Raw genomic sequence first — 15698 nt, 5'->3', positions numbered from 1 at the left:
TGTTGGTTGACTTGTGGGGAGCTGAGCCCATATTTGAACCTTCCACGTGCTGCAGTGCCACCAAGCCCTGTGGCCTCGGTCACTGGCACCAGTGGGTTGTGCTGGGGCTCTGCCTGGAGCTGTTGGAGCACCAAGCACTGGAAAAACAAGAGGAGCCTCTGCCAGAGGTGCAGATCCTGTCTCCAGGGCTTCACCTTGAAGCCTCTGGCATTGCTCATGTATCCATGTTGTTCTGGCTCTCAAAGGCATCTCCTTGCTCCTTACAAACATGTGTCACTCTTCTCATGTGCCTGGTCTGCTCCTGCAGTGGGTCACATCTGCCTGAATCGTTCTGTGTGCCTTGTGCCCTCCTTTCCCTGCCCCAGACAACCTGCCAGCTGGAATCTGCTTTCCCAAGGCAGCTTGTTTCTCCAGGTGCTCGTGTCCAAAAGGAACAGCAAGCATGCCAGGTTGCCCAGGGGGTGTAAAAGGGCTGATGAGCACTCTTTGGGAGCAGTGAGTGATCTCAGGGCACCTCACCCTCTCTCTGTGTCCATGGGGAGTGTGTGCAAGGTCCCCTGTGTGCTGCAGGGCAATGGTGAGGAACAGGAGCAGCTTCCACCAGGGATGGATGAGGAAGGCCACGGTGGGCTGTGAGCTGTGCCACAGAAGTCCCCCCTCACCCCCTGCCAGATGAGACTGACAGTGGAATGAAGTGCTGAGCTGTGTGCCAGGGTCCCTCCCCGATGTGCCAGCGGTGAAGCATTCACAGGGTGCCTGATGTGGGGCCAAAAGACCCCTCTGCCATCCCGCCTGGGCTGGCATCACCTCCCCGTGCCATCTGACCTTGGCACCGTGGCGAAGGAGCCACCCTGCACATCCTCCAGCCCGGGCCAAGCAGAGCTGCAGGGCTGGATATCCCCAGCACGATGCAGATGGCAAAATCCACGGGCAGCCTGTGCCAGGAGCCCGTTGGTGGTGCCAGCCTGGACCCAAGTGTCCGGTCAGGGGCCCCCTGGGCTGCCCAGGAGCAGGAGACACCCAACCTGAGGTTGTCTGCTTTGGAGCGGGAGCAGTCGCCGCTCTCCAGAGCTGCTTTATCTCCCAGTTCCCTCCATTTTAATTGCAGTGCTCTGGAGCAGGGGAAGGGGGTCTCGGGGGTCTCTGCTTCACCCGGTGTGGGTTTGTCCCCCTCTAGTGGTTAGGTCACCCCTGGCTTTGGGACTCCAGCAGCTCCCAAACTTTGGCTGCCGGGACGTTTGTCAGGAAAGGTTTGTCCATCCAGGTTGGGGGGTTGCAGGGGCGCTCCCCGAGGCTCACCCCCCCACACACCTCGCCTCGGCTTTAGAAGCCCCATCTCCCTGCGCACAGCCGGGGTCGGATCCCGCACCCCCACCCCGGGGGGGCTCCCGGCAGGAACCCCCAGCGCTGCCTCGCGCAAAGACAAAAGAAACGGCGCCGGGGGGAAGGCTGGGCGTGAGCAGGGCCGGGGCTCAGCCCCGCCGCGCTGCGCCGAGCTCTCCCCAGCCTGCCCCGGCCCTGGGGAGCGCGGCGCCGGCGGCTCGGGTTGCAGCGGCGGAGGCCGCCCGGGCCCCTGCGCCAATCCGCGCCGCGCCAGCCGCCGCCGCGGCCCCTCCCGGCGCTGCAGCACAACGGCTCTGCCCTCTGCTCGCTCCTTCGCTCGCTTTTTTCTCTTCTGCCATCTTCCCGTTGCAAAGCATTGCTGGGAACCGCATGTGGGTGACGCAGCAGCATTGTTTCAGGCTCAGGAAGCTGCCGCTGCTGCCCAAGGGCTCGGGAGGAGCACGAGGCTGCCGCGGCGCTCGCCGGAGCCGGGCAGCGGCCGGGGCAGCTCGGGGCGGGGGGCGCGGCCGCTCCCCCAGCCATGTCCCCCGACAGCCGGGCTGCGCCTGGGGTGCGCTCGGACTGAGGCGGCCCCCGGAGGTGTCCGGGGGAACGGGGGGGCCCCAGCCCTCGCGGTGCGGGCGCCGAAACAAAGAGGGCTCGGCAAACTTCACCCCGGAGCGTCGGCGGCTCCAGAGGCGCAAGGTCAGGCGGGTGGCAGCGCTGGCGGGACGGGGTGGGCAGGCGGGGACGCTCGGGACCGAGCCGGGGAGAGGGGGGAGGGCACCGTGGGGGTCCCCCTGCTTCCCCGGAGGGCTCCCAGCGCGCTGCTCGCCCCCTCCCCCCCCCCTCCTCTCCCCTTCCCTTCCCCGGGGCGCGCTGGCGGTGCCGACTTGCGCCGGCCACGCTGCGCTCGCAGGGTCCCCTCTGCCGCGGCCCCCACGGACCAGGGGGTTGTTGCCCACCCCAGCTCCGAGCCTGATGCTGCCGCAGGACCCGGGTGTACCCCCCAACCTCCCCCCCCCGCCTTCCCCCCAGCCCCTCGGCTCCCTGGCTGCATGAGTGCCTGAGCTGCCCCCACCCCCCGCTGCCCCGAGCAGGGGGAGGCTGCAGTTCCCTCCCCCCCACACACCCCATAGGACGTGTGTGTGAGCCCCCAGCCCCTGACCTCTGCTTGCAGCGGGAGGGCTGCCGGCGGCACGCCGGGGAGCGGAGCCGAGCCCGCGGCTTCCTGGCTCCCGCAGCCACCCGCGGAGGGCGGGCGCGGAAAGCCCCGGCGGGCCGGGGCACACGCCTCGGGGCAGCCCCGGCGGGAGCCCGGCCGGGCCCTGGCGCCGCCTGGCAGCGGGAAGCACCGTGCCGGCGTGGGGATGCCGGCAGGAGACTCCTGCCAGCGTAGCCATGACAACGCCAAGTAAATAAAGCACCTTTGCGACGAACGAGGGGCAAATTCGGCGGGGAGGGGCTGCAGCGGAGGGGAGTGAGCGGCTGGAACAGAGCGCAGGGAGCCCCCGCGGATGGAGAGCCGGGCTAGGGCGGCGTGCCCATCCGGATGGCGCCCGAGGGATGCTCCATCCCCCCCCCCCCCGACTGAGCCAAACCCCCAGGCAGCGTGGGGGAGCAGCTCCGGGCTCCCCAGCAGATGGGGAGCCAACCCCTCGTGAATCTTCCCCCTGAAATCCTCCCCAGTTGCCAGAGCTCGGCGTTGCCCCTACCCCCGCACAGCGGGGCCTCGGGGCTCAGCTGCTGCTGCAGATCGCCTCGGCAGAGCCCGGCGGTGTGCTGCAGGGGCAGAGCAGGGCTCCTTCCCAGCCGCCCTGGGAGCCCGCTGCCCTTGGCATCTGCTCAGAGCCCGCCTCGCTGGCAGGAGCCTCGTTTCGCTCTGCTCACACCTGGGCTTTTTGTCTCTCCTTGGGTGGGTTGGTTGTTTTTGTTCACCCCCCTCTTTTCCCTCCGTTAGCTGCTGCTGGAAGAATACGCCAACAGCGACCCCAAACTGGCACTTACAGGCGTCCCCATCGTCCAGTGGCCCAAGAGAGACAAGGTAGGAGCCGCAAAGAGGGATCCAGGCTGGGGGGGGATCGAGTGTGGCTGAGCTGGTGCCCTGCCCTGGGCCAAGGGCCTGCCTGGGGGGGTGTAACTGCCTCAGCCCCTGCTGCTCTGTGTTCTCCGTGCTGTGAGGAGCTGGAGCTGTGCTGCTGGCAGAAGGGGTGATCCTCTAAGGGTGCTCAGCAGCAGCTCAGCGCCTTGCTGAGGGAGTCCTGGGTGGGATGAGTAATGCTGTGTGTCAGGGGAACGCATCGCTGTTGCCTTCCCCAAGAGCTGAAGGGTGAGCTGTGGGGGCTGATGATCAGCACCAAGCTTTCCTCTCCCACGGGCAGGCTGGCCCCTTGTGTCCCTGCCCGTACTGGAGCGTTGCTTCCTGCAACCCCAAGGAGAGAGATGCAGATAGCAACCAGCTTCTCAGGAAAGAGACCTTACAACATGCCCCTGCCCTTCCCTCCTGGTCTGTGCTCGTACCCCAGGGCCCACAGCCTGGGCTGAGCTCTCCAGGCTGGCTGGACTTCCCCTCCACAGGCCATCTTCCCGGAGCTCCCAGCTTCCTTCCTGCCAGGAGCCAGGCTCAGGGGCAGGGCTATGGGAGCAGCAGGACCCTGGGCACTGGGGAGGGTGGGTAACTCCCTGCTGAGGGGGTCTGAAGGCAAACAAGCCCCTTGGTTGTGCCTGGCTGTGCCTGAGGGGATGCAGCGTGACTCCGTGGTCCTTCTGCAGCTCAGAGGAGACCTGGAGATGTCTGCATGCTCTGGATGCAGCTGCATGCTTTGGATGCAGCACTCCAACACTTGGCAAATCCCTGGTTGTGTCCTCCCCCTGGGCTTTTTGGGTGCCTGCCCTTCCCCAGGCCCATCAGCTGTGGTGCACACACCAGTCCTGGCAGGACGCTGCAGCCGGCGTTGTTTGCTGCCAGGGCTGACGTGTGGTGGCAGGTACCTGCTGCAGAGCTGTGCTGCACCCCCTGCACTGGGAACAGGCCTGCTGGGATGTTCCCAGCGCTCCTCCAGCTTGCAGGAAGGAGTGACCAGAGCACTTGAGCCAGAGCTGAGCCCTGTCCCATTGAGCAGCTGGCAGGGGCCTCCTGGGCAGCACAGAGAGGGGGCAGCCAGGCCTTGTCATTCCTTGCCTCAGAAGGAAAGAGTGGCTGTTGTTTGAACAGCACCACAATGCCTTTGAGACTCAGCAGGTCTATCCAGACCCATTTCTGACCCCTGAGGGAAGGTGTGCAGGAGGAGAGCTGCCCAGGGCAGTGCTGATACAGGCTCCTTTGTCTGCAGGAAGGCGAGGGAGCAGCTCTGCCCTCTGCCACGCTCACTGAGGGCACAGCAAGGGACCCAGGGACTGGCGGCTTTCTGACCCAAGCTGAACGCTGCATTTCACTCATCTCACCCCCCTTCTCTCTCTCTCTCTCTCTGTTCCTGTGGCCAGCTAAAGCTCCAGGCCCGGCTGAGGGTGCGCCTGCCCACCATCCCCATCACCAAGCCACACACCATGAAGCCCACCCCTCGCCCCACACCCGTCAGGCCCACGGTGTCTCCCATCGTGTCGGGCGCCCGGCGGAGGCGGGTGAGGTGCAGGAAATGCAAAGCCTGCATGCAGGGCGAGTGTGGCATGTGCCACTACTGCAGGGATATGAAGAAGTTTGGCGGCCCTGGCCGCATGAAGCAGTCCTGTGTCCTCCGGCAGTGCTTGGCGGTGAGTGTGCAGCCACGGCCTTTGCTCACAAAGCTGCTGCAGCCTGGCAGGAACGCTGGGTCGGCCCCTCAGGGTCAGAGGGAGGAGGGCAATGACCAAGGGGCCAAGAAGGCATCCTGGCTGGGATCAGCAGTGGGGTGGCAGCAGGAGCAGGGCAGGGATTGTCCCCCTGTGCTGGGCCCTGGGGAGGCTGCAGCTCCAGGGCTGGGATCAGTGTTGGGCCAGAGGGACACTGAGGGGCTGGGGAAGGGGCTGGAGCACGAGGGTGCTGGAGAGGGGCTGAGGGAATGGGGGTGCTGAGCCTGGAGAAGAGGAGGCTGAGGACAGACAGCAGCACTCTCTGATACTCCCTAACAGGAGGCAGGGGATGTGGGTCAGTCTCTTTTCCCACTTTACAAGCGACAGGACAAGAGGAAAGGGGCTGCAGCTGCCCCAGGGGAGGTTGAGGCTGGAGCTGAGGCTGAACTGTTTCCCTGAGAGGGGTGTGAGCCCTTGTGCCAGGCTGCCCAGGGAGCTGGGGCAGTGCCCAGCCCTGGAGGGATCCCAAAGCCGTGGGGCTGAGGTGCTGAGGGCCGTGGGTCAGCACTGGGTTTGTCAGGCTGAGGGGAGGGAGTGGACTTGATCTTAAAGGTCTTTTGCACCCAACTAAGTCTACGAGCAGGTTTGGTTCCTGGAGAATAGTTGTCCCCTTCCCCCTTGTTCAAGCAGTGGCTGTCCCTCCTTGCCCTGGTTTCACTCCCGCTTTCCTTTGTAGCCCAGGCTGCCTCACTCGGTCACGTGTGCACTTTGTGGGGAGGTGGATCAGAACGAGGACTCGCAGGACTTTGAGAAGAAGCTGATGGAGTGCTGCATCTGCAACGAGATCGTTCACCCCGGCTGCCTGCAGGTAAGCAGTGGCAGGGCAGAGCGGGCTCGGCTCTGGGGAGGGTGGGAGGGACTGCAGCTGACTGACTGACTGTCCTCTTCTCTCTGCAGATGGATGGGGAAGGGCTGCTCAACGATGAGCTCCCCAACTGCTGGGAGTGCCCCAAGTGCTACCAGGGTGACGACGCAGAGAAGGGCCAGGTAGGAGATGAGCTGTGCTGTGGCAGGGCAGGACACATGCCCTCGGTTCTGCCAGGGGAAAGGGAGCCTTCAACCAGGATGGGCTGCAACAGGGGGGCTGCAGGGCCAGCAGGCCCTGGGGGTGCTGCACAACAGCCTGGCACCGTGCTGGGGTCCCGCAGGAGGGGGAGCTGACGGCCCCCTGCTCTGTGTCCCGGCTCCCAGGGAGCCCGTCCGCAGGCCAGGGCGCGGCGGCTGCCGGCTGCCTCTGCCAGGCAGCGCGTGGAGTGTGTGCGGTGGCGGGTGCCAGCGCTGCCCAGGACGCTGCCCTACGGCTGCTACATCGCCTCTGGCACCGAGCCCGCTGCTGGGGAGGCAAGTGCAGTGGTTAAGGCAAGCTGAGCCACCCTGGAGCACCTTCACCATCTCCTGGGTGCGGTGCATGCTTGGGGTGCACATCTGCCCGGCTCCTGGCACCCCCGGCACTTGAGGCAGATGTGGTGAACAGCCCTTGGCACCATGGGGCCTTGTGCCAAGCCCTCCTCCTGAGGATTCCCACTGGGAGAGGAAGCCAACCCTGACCCTGGGGGACACCCCTTCCGTGAGGGGGAAGGAGAATGTTGGTTGCTGGTGTGGGTGGACTCTGGTTCCCTGGGAGGGTGTGGAGGCCCCTTCTCTGGAGCTTTTCAAAACCCACCTGGGCATGTTCCTGAGTGACCTGACCTAGGTGGGACCTGCTTTAGCAACAGGGGGGTGACCTCTAGAGATCACCCAGTCCTGAGTGACCTGACCTAGGTGGGACCTGTTGTAGCAACAGGGGGATGAGCTCTAGAGATCATCTAGTCCTGAGTGACCTGACCTAGGTGGGACCTGCTTTAGCAACAGGGGGGTGACCTCTAGAGATCACCCAGTCCTGAGTGACCTGACCTAGGTGGGACCTGCTTTAGCAACAGGGGGGTGACCTCTAGAGATCACCCAGTCCTGAGTGACCTGACCTAGGTGGGACCTGCTTTAGCAACAGGGGGGTGACCTCTAGAGATCACCCAGTCCTGAGTGACCTGACCTAGGTGGGACCTGCTTTAGCAACAGGGGGGTGACCTCTAGAGATCATATAGTCCTCAGTGACCTGACCTAGGTGGGACCTGCTTTAGCAGCAGGGGGATGAGCTCTAGAGATCACCTAGTTCCCCCTCCAAGCCCCCACCCCTCTGGGATGCTGTGGCTCTCGTGGCCCTGCTGGTGCCGGGCACCAGGGAGGAGGAGGCGCATTCCCCTTAACCCGCTTCCCCGCAGAAGCGGAAGGTGGAGGAGAGCGACGAGGACACGGCGCAAGCCAAGGTGCTGCGGCCCCTGCGGAGCTGCGAGGAGCCCCTGACCCCTCCCCCCAACTCGCCCACCCCCATGCTGCAGCTGATCCACGACCCTGCCTCGCCCCGAGGCGTGGTGACGCGCTCGTCCCCCGGCGCCGGCCCCAGCGAGCACCACGGCGCCAGCCGGGACGAGCGCTTCAAGCGCCGGCAGCTGCTGCGGCTGCAGGCCACCGAGAGAACCATGGTGAGGGAGAAGGAGAACAACCCCAGCGGCAAGAAGGAGCTGTCGGAGGTGGAGAAGGCCAAGCTGCACGGCTCCTACCTCACCGTCACCCTGCAGCGCCCCACCAAAGACGTCCACGGCACTTCCATCGTCCCCAAGCTCCAGGCCATCACGGCCTCCTCCGCCAACCTGCAGCACTCGCCTCGCGTGGTCGTGCGCCACGCGCCCGCCCGGACGGCCCTGCGGGGCGGGGGGGAGGACGAGGCGGCCGCCGAGGACGAGGAGGAGGAAGAGGAGGAGGAGGAGGAGACTGCGGAGGAGGGAGGGGCGGCGCGGCTGAACGGCCGAGGGGGCCGGGCGCAGGAGGGCGAGGAGAGCTGGATGCAGCGCGAGGTCTGGATGTCGGTGTTCCGCTACCTGAGCCGCAGGGAGCTCTGCGAGTGCATGCGGGTCTGCAAGACCTGGTACAAGTGGTGAGTGAGGAGGGAGGCGCAGCCCAAATCCTGCCCCCTGCCCAAGCCTTGTGCCCCGTGGGAAAGGGGGGGAAGGGGTCTCCCCGGAGGCACTGCTCGCCCTCAGACTTGCTGCCTCTGCCGTACGTGCGCCGGTGTTTGTCCCCTCCTGCCTTCCTCTCTGCTGGGAGACAGGCTGTGCTGTCCCCTGAGCCCACCGAGTGCCCCACCATGAGCTTTGCCAGGTGCCAATGCCTTTTCCCCACCTGCCAGCCTTGCCCTGCCCTGCCTCCGGTCCCGCCTCTCCCCCCAGCAGGCAGGGGCTGTCTGTGCTGGCTGCAGACACCTCCCAGCAGGCAGGGGCTGTCTGTGCTGGCTGCAGACGCCCCCCAGCAGGCAGGGGCTGGCTGTGCTGGGTGCAAACGCCCCCCAGCAGGCAGGGGCTGGCTGTGCTGGCTGCAGACGCCCCCCAGCAGGCACGGGCTGGCTGCAGACGCCCCCCAGCAGGCAGGGGCTGGCTGTGCTGGCTGCAGACGCCCCCCAGCAGGCAGGGGCTGGCTGTGCTGGCTGCAAACGCCCCCCAGCAGGCAGGGGCTGGCTGTGCTGGCTGCAAACGCCCCCCAGCAGGCAGGGGCTGGCTGGAAACATCTCCAGGGGCAGCAGGCCCAAAGCCAGTGCTGGCAGTAGGGCAGCTGTGGATGGAGGGCTTGGGAACAGACTGGGACTGCAAACTGGGAGGTTTCTAGCGGTCAGGGAAGGGCCTGGTGGTGTGGCAAGGCAGAGGGAGGAGAGCATCCACTCACCTGCCACTGTTATGGCACCTTCAGGGGCACAGCAGAGCTCCTGAGGCCACTGTGGAGTGGGACCAGGCTGAGTGCCTGGCCTGCTGGGAGTGAGGATGCATAAGGTCTTTGCCCTGGCAGGGGGGGCAAGCAGACAGGCAGTTTGGAGTCTGGTTACGTGGTGAAATCTGGCTGTTGTGGGCATCACTGTGTGGCCAGACACCCTCAGCACCCTCCTCATCCTTGTGTCCAGGTGCTGTGACAAGAGATTGTGGACAAAGATAGATTTGAGCAGGTGCAAGTCCATCACCCCACAGGCACTGAGTGGCATCATCAAACGACAGCCGGTCAGCCTCGACCTCAGCTGGACCAACATCTCCAAAAAACAGCTCACGTGGCTGGTCAACAGGCTGCCAGGTGAGGGTGGGCTGGGGGGGCCCTGCCTCAGCTGCTGGGCTGGGCTGAACACTGGGATGCCATCACCTCACAGCAGTGCTCCACCTCCCTGTCCCACCCTAGGCAGGGAGGGGATCCTGCTGCCTCACACCCCTGGAGGAAGAGGGCTGAGATCTGAGCTGCCTGAGCCTGTGTGACTCCTGACCTCTCTCCCTTCTCCTCAGGCCTGAAAGACCTCATCTTAGCGGGCTGTTCCTGGTCTGCGGTCTGTGCCCTCAGTACCTCCAGCTGCCCCCTTCTCAGGACCCTCGATCTTCGGTGGGCAGTAGGAATCAAGGACCCTCAGATCCGGGACTTGCTCACACCTCCAACAGACAAACCCAGTAAGATGCTGCCCAGGGTGGTGGGGACTGAGGAGGGTCCCTGTGGGTTGTGGGGAGCTGGAGGAGGGTGATGTGCTGGGTCCAGAGCAGGGTGGTGATGCTGGAGCTGGAATTGTAGGATCATTATGGTTGGAAAAGACCTTTGAGTTCAACCTCTCACAATGCCCAGCCCAGCACTAACCCACAGCCCTCAGCACTTGCCTGAGGGATCGCTCCAGGGCTGGGCACTCCCCAACTCCCTGGGCAGCCTGGCACAGGGCCTGACACTCCCCTCAGGGAAACAGCTCAGCCTCAGCTCCAACCTCAACCTCCCCTGGGGCAGCTGCGGCCCCTTTTCCTCTTGTCCTGTCGCTTGTAAAGTGGGAAAAGAGACTGACCCACATCCTCTGCCTCCTGTCAAGGAGTGTCAGAGTGCTCCTGTCTGCCCTCAGCCTCCTCTTCTCTAGCCTCAACACCCCCATTCCCTTAGCCCCTCCCCAGCACCCTTGTGCTCCAGCCTATTCCCCAGCTCCACTGCCCGGCTCTGGCCACACTCCAGCCCCTCAGTGTCCCTGTGGCCAGTGAGTGAGGGGCTCAACGCTGAGCAGAGCCCTGGAGCTGCCCCAGTGCAGGCAGGGCAGACAGCCCACGCTGAGCTCCTCCTCTCCCTTTGTGCAGGTCAGGACAATCGCAGCAAACTCCGCAACATGATCGATTTCCGGCTCGCGGGGCTGGACATCACGGACGCCACGCTGCGCCTCATCATCCGCCACATGCCCCTGCTCTCCCGCCTCGACCTCAGCCACTGCAACCACCTGACAGACCAGTCAGCCAACCTCCTCACGGCCGTGGGCTCCTCCACACGCAACTCCCTCACCGAGCTCAACATGGCAGGTGGGGCGGCTCGGGCTGGGCTGGGCTGGGGGCGGCTCCGGCTGGGCTGGGCTGGGGGAAGCGGCTGCGTCCTCACGGAGCTCAGCTCTGGCTTGGCAGAGGTGTCACAGCTCAGAGACAGACCTGGAGTCATGGTTGATGGCAAACTAAGCAACAGCCAGCAGCATGCCCTTGTGGGCAAGGAGGCCAGTGGCAGCCTGGGGTGTAGAGTGTGGGCAGCAGGGCCAGGGAGGTTCTGCACCCCCTCTGCTCTGCCCTGCTGAGGCCTCATCCTGAGCCCTGTGGCCAGTGCTGGGCTGCCCAGCTCAGGAGAGACAGGGAAGTGCTGGACAAGGCCAGTGCAGGGACACCAAGATGCTGAGGGGATGGGACATGTGTGTGAGGAGCAAAGGCTGCAGCCCTGGGGCTGCTCAGCTGCAGGAGAGAAGCCTGAACTCGGGGGCACCTCAGCAACGCTGCTCAGTCCATACAGGCTGCAGAGCCCCAGGGGGGGCTGTGGGGGACATAAGGGTTGATGGGCACAGGCTGGGACACAAACAGCTCCCCTGGCCCAGGAGGAGCAAGTCCTTTGGTGCTGAGGGGAGGGAGCCCTGGCCCAGGCTGCCCAGGGAGGGTGTGGAGGCTCCTCAGGAGGTTCCCAACCCCAGCTGGACACGTTCCTGTGCCCCCTGAGCCAGGGGAAGCTGCTGGAGCAGGGGCTGGGGCAGCTCTGCAGGGCCCTCCCCCCCCCTCACCACTCTGTGTCCTTTCCCTCAGGCTGCAATAAGCTGACAGACCAGGCCCTGCTGTACCTGCGCCGCATCTCCAACGTCACTCTCATCGACCTGCGAGGCTGCAAACAGATCACCCGCAAAGCCTGTGAGCACTTCATCTCGGACCTGTCCATCAACAGCCTCTACTGCCTGTCCGATGAGAAGCTGATCCAAAAAATCAGCTAGAGCCCCTCCCCGGGGCAGACTGAGGAGAAGGATCAGAGCCCAATCCCGCCCCTCGGAGAGCCGCTCCTCTGCTCCCCGCCCGGCCCCTGCCGCTGCCTCCCCCGGCTTGGCAGGCAGGGCCGCTGCTGGCCTCGCTCCACCGTCCTTCCTCCTCCTCCCACGGGACTTCTGCTGATGAAGATGGTCCCTCCAGGCTGGCCAGTACCAGAGGAGGAACGGGCACACGGCAGGGAGCCTGGGCCCGGGGGCTGGCCGCTCCCCAGGCGGAGGTTGAAATAGAGATCTCTGTGCAGAGAAATGGGGCACTCTCTTCCCTCCCCCCCCTCCCGCCACCCCCCAAGCTTTTCCCCCTCCTCCCCCTCGTCTCCTTGCCTCGAAACACTTGTCACTTCCCCGTTAGCACAAAGCTTGAGGGTCAAGGTCTGTCCAAGGGAGTGGGGCTGGAAGGGGTCGGAGCCCTCGGTGCCGTCGCCACTTGCCCTCGCTCTTCCCTCATCCGCCTGCGGGGGCTGCGCCCTGAGCCCCCTTCTCCTCCCCCCCGTGTCTGGGCGGCTCTTTGGGGAGTGAGGGGCAGGACCCCCGCAGCCAGGGTCTTGGGGATGGGTTCTCTGGCAGCAGGAGGGGGCCTTTGCAGCCGCCTCTCCCCCTGCCCCGGGAGGCTCCGGGGAGAAAAGCCACAGGTCCAGCAGAGCTCAGGGAGGACTCGTAAAGCATCAGGCCGGGGTGAGCGAGCTGAGCGTGGGGGAGAGAGCCAGCAGCTGCCTCCTCTTCCTCCCCACAGCATTGTTTGAAGCACTCTGGGGCCGGAGGGGCCTGGGACCGAACCGCCCCCCACGCATTGTCCTCTCCTTCCCTGCCCCTCTCCCCCTTCCAACCCTCCTCCCCCTTCGAGCTGCCGTTTTTCCTTTGCAATGAATGGTCGGTCCAAAGAACCTCTCTCTAGGGCAGCAGAGAGCTTTTTGCACTTTAAAAAAAACAACAAAAAACAAAAAAACAAAGAAAAAAAAACAAAAAAACCCCAAACAACAAAAAAAACCAACAAAAAAAAGACAAAAAAAAAAGGAAAGATAAAAAAAAACAACCCAGGTTAAAATCTTCTTTTTGGGTCACTGTTTTATTTCCCTCCCTGTCCTGCCTGTGCCCACACCCTCCCCCGTGTCTCCCCTGCTGCCAGAGCCTGCCCTGGCAGCACATAGCACAAAGCAGCCCCCCTGTGCCCCCCCGTGCAAGAGGATGGCAGAGCGAGGTGGGGGGCTGGCTCCAGGAGGGCAGCCCCAAACCATCCCCCCCTGCTGCCTCACAAGCAATAAAGGGAGGAGAGCGGCCCCTGAGCCTTCCCCCAGGCAGGGGCTGAGGGGCTTGGAGCAGAAACACCCCCCTCCCAGCCTGGGTGCGAGGAAGAGCCCCCCCAGCCCATGGAGGCCTCCTGCTGCCTCCCCCGTGGCTCCTGCCAACGGCCTCCGAAGCATCAGCTGCTCTTTTTTACTTTGGATTGATTTTTTTTGGGGGGGGGTGAGTTTGAGAAAGAAAAGGGAGGTTCAGGGCTTGGGGACCCTCCCTGGGGCTGTGGGGGTGAGTGGCTGGGCTAGGGGTGTGTGGCCCCCATCCTGCCACCCCCCTCCCCCCCAAAATTCCTGGGCAGGGGGTGAAAAAAATCCACAAGGAAGAGAAAAAAAAGAATTATATATATATAAAAATCACTTAGTGATTTAAAAAGGACCCAGACTGCTCCCTCCAGACAACTCCTGCAAGAAAAGTCACTCTTGTTTAAGGGTTTGGTTGTGTTTTGGTTTTGTTTCGATCTCCTCCCCCTCCCCTTTCCCTCCCCCCAACCCCTCCCCCCTTCCTGGAGAAATATTGTAAATATATATTTTTTTGTTGGCGATTTAGAGTCCATCTCTGATGTTTGTGCTTTAAAATTAAATGTAAGCATTAAGGGTAAAAGCAAACCAAGTCTTACGCTCTCTCCGTGGGGAGGGATGGGGAGGGGGGGCTTGGCTGGGGGCAGCTGCTTGCCAGGTGCTTTCTGCTTCCTTTTGGGGTTGGTTTGAACTGTTTAGGGGTTTTTTCCCCCCTAAGTTCTCTAATCCTGGGTTTAGAGAGAATCTTTTGCTCCTAAGCTCTGGGTTCAGTTGTGGGGGAGATGCCAGGCTGGGAAGGGAAAGGTTCTGTTGGAATAAACAGAGAATATCTATGTCTGTAGGAAGAGAAGCTGAGCTGTGCCCGGGGTGTGTCTGCCAGGGCTGGGAGGAGCCCCCAGGACCGCGTGTGTGTCCCCTCAGCCGGGCACTGGGGCGTCCTCTGGCAGCTCGTCCCCGGGTGCCACGGCCCCAGGTGGCCACATGGATGGGTCCTGGCACTGCCTGTCGCAGCACACGCTCACAGCCGGGATGTGACAGGCGCTGCGTGATGGGGGGTCACACACACGGTGTCACACACACACACACAGTGTCACACACACGGTGTCACACACACACACACACGGTGTCACACACACACACACACACGGTGTCACACACACACACGGTGTCACACACACACACACAGTGTCACACACACACACACACACGGTGTCACACACACACAGTGTCACACACACAAACACAGTGTCACACACACACGGTGTCACACACACACACACACACACGGTGTCACACACACACGGTGTCACACACACACACACACACACGGTGTCACACACACACACACAGTGTCACACACACGGTGTCACACACACAAACACAGTGTCACACACACACGGTGTCACACACACAAACACAGTGTCACACACACACGGTGTCACACACACACACACACACACACACGGTGTCACACGGTGTCACACACACGGTGTCACACACACACACACACACACGGTGTCACACACACACGGTGTCACACACACGGTGTCACACACACGGTGTCACACACACACACGCACACAGTGTCACACACACATGGTGTCACACACACGGTGTCACACACACGGTGTCACACACACACACACACGCACACAGTGTCACACACACATGGTGTCACACACACGGTGTCACACACACGGTGTCACACACACACACGCACACAGTGTCACACACACATGGTGTCACACACACGGTGTCACACACACGGTGTCACACACACACACACACGCACACAGTGTCACACACACATGGTGTCACACACACGGTGTCACACACACGGTGTCACACACACACACACACACACGGTGTCACACACACACGGTGTCACACACACGGTGTCACACACACGGTGTCACACACACACACACACGCACACAGTGTCACACACACACGGTGTCACACACACACACACACACACGGTGTCACACACACACGGTGTCACACACACACACACACACACGGTGTCACACACACGGTGTCACACACACACACACACACACGGTGTCACACACACACGGTGTCACACACACGGTGTCACACACACGGTGTCACACACACACACGCACACAGTGTCACACACACATGGTGTCACACACACGGTGTCACACACACGGTGTCACACACACACACACACGCACACAGTGTCACACACACATGGTGTCACACACACGGTGTCACACACACGGTGTCACACACACACACACACACACGGTGTCACACACACACGGTGTCACACACACGGTGTCACACACACGGTGTCACACACACACACACACGCACACAGTGTCACACACACACGGTGTCACACACACACACACACGCACACAGTGTCACACACACACGGTGTCACACACACACACGGTGTCACACACACGGTGTCACACACACACACACACGCACACAGTGTCACACACACACGGTGTCACACACACACACACACGCACACAGTGTCACACACACATGGTGTCACACACACGGTGTCACACACACGGTGTCACACACACACGCACACAGTGTCACACACACACGGTGTCACACACACACACACACACACGCACACAGTGTCACACACACATGGTGTCACACACACGGTGTCACACACACGGTGTCACACACACACACACACGCACACAGTGTCACACACACATGGTGTCACACACACGGTGTCACACACACGGTGTCACACACACACGCACACAGTGTCACACACACACGGTGTCACACACACACACACACACACGCACACAGTGTCACACACACATGGTGTCACACACACGGTGTCACACACACGGTGTCACACACAC

General features: G+C 62.8%; 1 protein-coding gene across 3 annotated transcripts in view; it reads left to right on the top strand.

Annotated features, from left to right (window-relative positions):
* KDM2A (lysine demethylase 2A) overlaps positions 1-13364 on the top strand; it is a 46109-nt gene extending 32745 nt beyond the window's left edge. For 2 of the 3 annotated variants that reach the window (XM_061999551.1, XM_061999550.1), the window contains exons 14-22: positions 3284-3367; positions 4807-5073; positions 5828-5959; positions 6049-6138; positions 7410-8122; positions 9137-9300; positions 9504-9662; positions 10320-10535; positions 11292-13364. In XM_061999551.1, the coding sequence (XP_061855535.1) occupies positions 3284-3367; positions 4807-5073; positions 5828-5959; positions 6049-6138; positions 7410-8122; positions 9137-9300; positions 9504-9662; positions 10320-10535; positions 11292-11473 (2007 nt within the window). In that variant the 3' untranslated portion in view covers positions 11474-13364. Of the gene's footprint in view, positions 1-1758; positions 2029-3283; positions 3368-4806; positions 5074-5827; positions 5960-6048; positions 6139-7409; positions 8123-9136; positions 9301-9503; positions 9663-10319; positions 10536-11291 lie in introns of those variants that run through there. The other variant, XM_061999553.1, reaches the window with a different exon arrangement.
* The last annotated feature ends 2334 nt before the right edge of the window (positions 13365-15698 follow it).

The sequence above is a fragment of the Colius striatus genome, chromosome 7, assembly GCF_028858725.1.
Source record: "Colius striatus isolate bColStr4 chromosome 7, bColStr4.1.hap1, whole genome shotgun sequence".
NCBI lineage: Eukaryota > Metazoa > Chordata > Aves > Coliiformes > Coliidae > Colius > Colius striatus.
Note: the sequence above shows the minus strand (reverse complement) of the source record. Positions and strands in the feature narration are given on the sequence as shown.